General features: G+C 34.8%; 1 protein-coding gene across 1 annotated transcript in view; it reads left to right on the forward strand.

Moving 5' to 3' along the window:
- Positions 1–7,261, forward strand: part of LOC106468374 (regulator of G-protein signaling 12-like) — an 84,084-nt gene extending 76,823 nt beyond the window's left edge. The window contains exons 4-6 of the mRNA XM_013928791.2: positions 3,474–3,610; positions 5,451–5,614; positions 6,060–7,261. Of these exons, the coding sequence (XP_013784245.1) occupies positions 3,474–3,610; positions 5,451–5,614; positions 6,060–6,230 (472 nt within the window). The 3' untranslated portion in view covers positions 6,231–7,261. The remainder of the gene's footprint in view (positions 1–3,473; positions 3,611–5,450; positions 5,615–6,059) is intronic.
- The last annotated feature ends 419 nt before the right edge of the window (positions 7,262–7,680 follow it).

The following is a 7,680-nucleotide window of genomic DNA, read 5'->3' on the forward strand; positions in this document are numbered from 1 at the left end:
GAGTGACTTATGCCAATGTAAAAAGTTCGTGATAGCAGCAGAATTATCCATTAAAATGTCCCAATAAATACAGAATGCCTGACTTATCATGCTAACTACATAATATATTTACTCTTATAGGCTGCTTTTCGCGTGCGTAAGTAAATCCTTGCACATGAGAAAAGCATCAAATATATAGAGAAAAACAATATAAAAGAGCAAAAGAATGGGTTAATTGTGCTCGCTATAAGATACGATAATTTGAAATAAGACAGCACGCTGATCCAAGTAGATAAAAAATATCTGAGATTCCTGTCATTCTGGTCTATGTATTCAAAATAACGACCTCATGAATGTTAATCAGGATACAAAATGTAAAAATTAAATATTTTGTTACATCAATCTCGTCAAGTAATATACTGTTCTACAATAACTCTAACTCTTGGACTATATAAAACACATATTCATTCGTTACGAAAATACAGTAGTTATCAAAAAAATTCTTTCCAACGTATATTTTCTGAGTAGCAATGAATTTCAACTATTGACGTGAAGTTGGATTTAGTGACATGCCTTAATTACGAGTTACCGAACACCCTAGTTTTTATCATTCTGCTTGACTTACCAATCCCAACAGGCAGGCGGTAGCACTGCCTATGTATGGATGGCTGGGATTATTAATGGAAATGGTACTTTAAATATCTCCTCAATAGGTCATCAGAACTTTACAATACTATACGGTGTTTCCTTTTATAACAATATCTATATAATGACTGAGTCACAAGTTCTGGAATATCTATAAATATCACAACAAAAAGTTTGAATTTCTTGTTCTTCTTTCTTCTGCTTCTTTTTTATTACATGATAACTCAAAAAATAAACAATTGTGTCAACCAATTTAACTGAGGTAACATAGTTTCAAAGGAGTATCCACTTTTATAAGTATTATTAATAACTAGTGGTAATTTAAAAATAATAATTCTAGTGTAAACGATGTTATCATTACCCCTTGAAGTTAGCTTTCCTACAGACATTTGGTGTTCCTTTAAAAAGCTTAAGTACAGGGATTATCAGCCAATAATAAATAAACAATAATGGTTTTCAAATAGTTCACTATTCTTCTTCAGGAGAACAAAGGTTCATGTTTAATGAATGTAATGAAATATATAAGCACTGATGTCAACGTCACGTAAACCGGATGTTCAATATGAGTTAGCTTTGGATTAAGTAAATAACGTTTTTTCTAGAGCAGGTTACAGGTTTAGTGATTTGAACTGCTTTTAGTTGTCTTTATTGGAAAACTTGTCCGTTTCCTGCATGAACTTATAGGCTTGGCATCGCTTGCTATTGTGAGGATGACTTCCATCTGGTGTCGACTTAAAGTTGACTTTAGCATGAACTAAGTCGTTGACTTTAGCATAAACTAAGATCTAAATGCAAAGTTCTATTTTTCCTGAAAGAAACGACAGGAACTTCTGTAAAAATGGATTTTAGTCGATCATTAAGTTGAAGGAGGTAAAAGTGTTTTTTTTTCATTTTGGGTGATAGGTAATACACCAATGGAACACGAGATGAATTTGTTTTAGGTAATTGTTTCAAGGCAGATTCACGTGGTGTATTGTTAGCTTTGTCAAGTTGTTGGGTGATAGTGTTTTGTTTATAACCTCTTTCAGTCATAGTATGTTCCAAAGAATTCATGTGACGGTCATAGTTCTTACAGTCAGAGAATATCTTCCTTAATCTAAGTACTTGATTGAATGTGATATTGTGTTTGGTGGCAGCTTTGATTATGTAAGGATTGTGGTTTATCCGTTGGTTTTCAGTACAAGTCATTATGTAGAACATGAACTTTTAATGTTAGATGGTGTGTTCTACATACTGATTTGTCACGAAGAAGGCAAGAATTAATATATATCAATACATATATAACTATTTAATCACAGTTGAGTTTAATTTATCCTATTTTTGTCTCTTAACATTCTACTACATTGTGTACCTGTACTATTATGTAGGGATGATACAAATGCCGTCTCTACTATCTTGTTTGCATTGTTTTTGAAGGATTGATATTAGCCATCTCTACGTTTACTTTCTTTTGTGAAAAGTTTTTCTTATATATTTTGTTGTTTGTTGATAAGCACAAAGCTACACAATGGGCTATCTGTTCTGTGCCCACCATGGGTATAGAAACCCGGGTTTTAGCGTCATAAGCCTTCAGACTTACTCGCTGAGTCACTAAGGGCCTATATAACTTACCAATCAGAAATACTTCGTTTTCTACAAATCAAATAATTATAATGCTACAGGTAGGTCTTATACTGCCTTCACATGTAGTGATGACGTCAGTATGTGCGCTAGGCGTGGGTGTAGGGTACTTAAAAGAAGTGTTCACTACTATTACACGTTACTGCACATTTAATAGTAAATCACGACAGCGTGTTATTATAAAACATCCACACGAATGTAGTTTCCCGAATTATTATTATTATTATTGGAATTATTTGTAATGCTCTAGAAACCTTTACGTCTGTTGTTGTTGTTAAGCGCAAAGCTACACATAAGGCTATCAGTGCTCTGCCCAGCACAGGTATCAAAACCCGGTTTCTAGCGCTATAAGTCCGCAGACATTCCGCTGTGCCCTGGAGGGTCTTTACGTCTCAGCTACTTATAATTATAATCATCATTATTATTTTTAGCTTTAATATAAGTTTAGATTTAATTTGTATTTGAAATTAATTTGTTTATATAAATTAATCTGAAAATAGGCGGTCAAGGCCCTCCCACAATGGCGCCAGCCCTGAGTAATGATGATGATGAAAGATAAGTCAAGAAAAAATAAGGAAAGATTTCCTAAGCGTAATAAAAGGGAAAAGAGAGCAAGCGTATAGAATTACCTCTTGAAAGCAATGTATAGTTAGTAACAGAAAATGAGAATCGTGTCTAAAGTATATTTAATAGAAAATAATTATTTCTGTAGTCATTTCATTTAAATACCTATCTAAATTAGACAATAATTGCAGGCTCTAGTTTAATGAAACGTCATAAATTACACCCAATCATCACGAACAGAGTAAAGATAGTGAATTCCTACGCTTTACTTGTACTTAAATTCTATGGAATTGCTTTAATAATTAAAATTAGAAACCCTAATTAAGTTTATTTTCCAAATTATTTTTTCTATAAATAAAGGTTTATATTCGTCACAGTTATCTATAAAAGAAAATAAACAGTTAGTGTCCACATGTGTGATTTCGTCTTTCGGTAGACCATGTTCAGAATATTGTTTACAACTTCCTTATGTTACAGGTAGGCCTAGATTGGAGAGTATAAATCCTAAAAGCGGGTGTTTGGAAAAATCCCATTAGTTAGCGGATATTAATTTTCTCTCAGTTGACTGTTTGATGCTACCTTTAATTCTCGAATGCTTTTTCTCAGTTTTATCTGTTTTTATCTTAGCTTTTATATATATATATATATATTGTTTTTTTCTTCAGGGCACAGGACATGAAACTCAAGCTTGGTTTCCTCCGCCGAAGACACACTGAGAGCTCCATTCAGTCTACGGTAAGACCCTCGCCTGAGGAAGCAGAGAAGTGGACAGAATCCTTTCACGAACTCATGGCTAGTAAATGTAAGCATGAAACATTATGGTTGTTATGACAAAGTTGTGGATTTCTCTGTCTGTTTGATATCTCATTATAAATTTAAAGGATAAGATAAAGATGATAACAGACGCAGACTCTCGTTATAAATAATTATATTTATTTTCTTTTAATGATGCGTATCGAGGTCATTTTCTTGAAACCCACAAACTGGAAAAAGTTCCTCATACTTCAATTTGTAGTGAAAAAAAAGAAGGTTATCTGAAAACTTTCATCCAACTATCCATGCTTTACAAGTTGCATACTTGTGTGGAACGGCGTGTCTTAGTGGTTAATGCTTTTTTTTTTTTTTGCACTGGTAATCGAACGGTTGCGTTTACGAAGCTCACTTGCACATAGTCTTCGTGTCTTTACAGTCCTTAAGTAAGACTCAGTCTACCCAACTAGTAGCTCAGAGTTAACCTGCGATGAACTGGCACCTGTCCATGGTTATCAGGAAAACATCCGCTTGGGCCATTGGAAATTGGAGTTAATGACCGGTTCTATATGCCTTTAATACATGGATAAAATTAAACTTTTAATATGTGTGTGTGCGTCTGAGCATTATTTTTTCCATCTTACAAACAGATTATTTAGACCAATTATCATTTATTTCAAAATAGTATCCAATAAATAGGCTTACTTTTGTTTAATTCGCATCGCAAATTAATTAAATTAAGTTGAGAATAATAGATAAGGGCCTCTTCTATTTTGAAAAACTTGTTAGAAAAACATTGTATTGTTAGGCGAAAAAAAGTACATAAGGAACCTATTAAGCGACTACAAACTTATTGAGCAGTATATCCATTATTGCTAAAACTATCACATACTCTTATTAAGACTTGGTTTGATAATTACAACAAGGGATACCATACATATATATACAAACAACTTTGAAACACTAACAGTTTCGACCGGTGAACCTGTCTTCACGAATGGCAAAGACTGCCCCTGATGAAGACAGAGACACCTGTCGAAGATGCTAAGGTTTATTTTTTATATGATTTATCGTCTTTTTTACCATACGCATTTTTTCACCATCTTGAATACCAATGAATTACTTGTCTTTCCCAACATGATGACGCTTTTCCATTAATAACAGTCGTGCTGGTACTTCTTCCTTATACTTTTCCATTAATAACAGTCATGCTGGGACTTCTTCCTTATACTTTTCCATTAATAACAATCATGCTGGTGGACTGTTATTAATGGAAAAGTATAAGGAAGAAGCACCAGCATGACTGTTATTAATGGAAAAGTATAAGGAAGAAGTACCAGCATGACTGTTATTAATGGAAAAGTATAAGGAAGAAGTACCAGCATGACTGTTATTAATGGAAAAGTATAAGGAAGAAGATGCTGGTACTTCTTCCTTATACTTTTCCATTAATAATAGTCATGCTGGGACTTCTTCCTTATACTTTTTCGTAATATTATTGTATGATTTAATTATCATTTCTGTTTTTATTTGATACTTGAGTATTTTGTGGCAGTTTTGGTTAGATTAATCTGTGTTGTGTCAGTAGAAACATGGGCGCCCACAGAAATATTTTCGGGAGGAGGGGGAAACATGTATGTAGGGGATCAGCTTTTACAGTGTAAGGCAACAAACTAACATAATATGTGTTATGTGTGCTTAAACGCAAACACAAATTTATAGTTTTAATAAAAATCACTTAAAATATGTAGTTTAACTACGATGTTAAGTTTACAACATAATACGCGAATTTTTTTTGTGAAATGTAAGGGGGGCAAATGCCCCTTCCTGCGGGCGTCCATGAATACAAGTAGAAGGAAATTTCAAATGACTAGCATTTCTTACTGTTTCAGACGGCTCCGCGCTCTTCAGGGCCTTCTTGTCCAGGGAATTCAGTGAAGAAAACATCGAATTCTGGCTTGCCTGCGAGGATTTCAAGAAAACTAAAACAAACAAATTGCCATCCAAAGCAAGAAAAATTTACAATGATTTTATTGCAGTACAAGCACCGAAAGAGGTAAGAACCATGAAAAAAGATCGACTTTTAAGATAATACACGTTGTGTAAAATTAGTCGAGGGAAATTCAAGTAGCACTAATTAGAGTAGACTTTAGTATTATTGTGTACTTTGTAACAACAAACTACTGTTGACTCATAACAGTTAAATGGTGTAAGTATTAACTGTGATCTGTTTAGCAATAAATCAGTTTAGTGTTATTGTGTACTTTGTAACAACAAACTACTGTTGACTCATAACAGTTAAATGGTGTAAGTATTAACTGTGATCTGTTTAGCAATAAACAGTTTAGTATTATAGTGTACTTTGTAACAACAAACTACTGTTGACTCATAACAGTTAAATGGTGTAAGTATTAATTGCGATTTATTTAACATTAAATAATTTCTAAGGAAACAATAAAATATACACTGTGTTTATAACTAACCAGATGTTATTGCTTCAGGTCAACCTTGATTCTACTACAAGAACAACTATTATGAACAGTCTGTCCAAGCCTGATCACCATTCCTTCGATCAGGCTCAGAGAAAGGTCCAAGGACTGATGGAACGTGATGCTTATCTCCGGTTTTTCCAGTCAGAACTTTACTTAGAGTTGCTTCAAGGCTCCGGGTGAGCGCGCTGTATGTTCCGAACACTTAACAAAGCCTTGCTGGTTCGAGGTTAAAATAACGGGAAACACAAAACGAGGTCGTTCATTTCAGAAGTAGAGACCTCAAAAAAACACTCGTTGATATTTTATCTTTAGAAATTGTTACAGACATTGCTTTCTTTTCACGTTGCTGGACAACATTTACGTTTTTAAAAAAAAATCGAGCTTATTGGCTAGGATTCCGTGTCAACAAATGTTAGTTGAGCAGATGAGTAACGGAAAATAAACGGAATTAAGACATTTTGGATAGATGAAACACTTTCGTGTTCAGCTCAAGTTTCTTCCAGTATTCTGACAATCGTGGTACCGACAGCCACGAGCATTACTAGGATGGTGAGAGAGAAGAAATGTAAAAATCGTCTCACAAAATTCAGGAGAGAGCAGAATCACTTTACTAACAAAAGCTTGGAGTCAAATATGTGGCGGTGATGGATTCGCTGAAGTCAATGTTTGGAGGTATTGGATACGCTGAAAACGATGTGTGGTAGTGGTGGATCTCTGTGGCGGTGATGGATTCGCTGAAGTCAATGTGTAGTAGAGGTGGATTCTCTATAGACTCTGTGGCGGTGATGGATTCGCTGAAGTCAATGTGTAGTAGAGGTGGATTCTCTATAGACTCTGTGGCGGTGATGGATTCGCTGAAGTCAATGTGTGGTGGATTCTCTGTAGCGGTGCTGGATTCGCTGTAGTTGATAAATGGGAATCGCTATAATCAGTGTGTAACGATGTTGGAACTGTTGAAGCCGAAGTGTAACAGTATAGGATTCGAACTGCTTTAGATACTGTACATTCCCATATTTATTCTACGTACCTGTCCGATGGAAATGATACTATTTAATAATTGTTCTTTATTCAGTTCCTCACGTATTTCTTTAAGATTTTCATTTCTTGTAAAAAATGTTTATCAAGACATGAGAGTTGTTCAAAAACACAAAACCCAAAACAGAAAAAAAAAAGTGACGGGAACTTAAACAAGGTTTAATTAATTAACTCAGCAATAGAAACGTCATCACCAACAGTGCTTATTAAACAGATTTTGAATACTTAACGTGATGAGGTTGTAACGTGAAGTACGTGACTGGAATCGACTGCTAACCATTAACGTTTAGTTTGTGAGCTCATCTGCGCAGACATGTTAAACCTGACAGGTTTGTAAGAAAATCATATATATATATAAACCCTTCTTACGGATGTAAATGTACGCTAGTTTAGCAATTATTTATTTCCCACCTAGTTAGTTTGGTTGACTTGTACCATGCAACTGGAAAGTCTGATATATGGTGTTGTACGGGTCATATTACTACAGAGTTATACACATGCATACGTCTTGGGCCCGGCATGGCCAGGTGGTTAAGGCACTCGACTCGCAATCTGAGGGTCGCGGGTTCGAATCCCTCTCACACCAAACATGCTC

Source organism: Limulus polyphemus, unplaced genomic scaffold (assembly GCF_000517525.1).
Source record: "Limulus polyphemus unplaced genomic scaffold, Limulus_polyphemus-2.1.2 Scaffold2983, whole genome shotgun sequence".
NCBI lineage: Eukaryota > Metazoa > Arthropoda > Merostomata > Xiphosura > Limulidae > Limulus > Limulus polyphemus.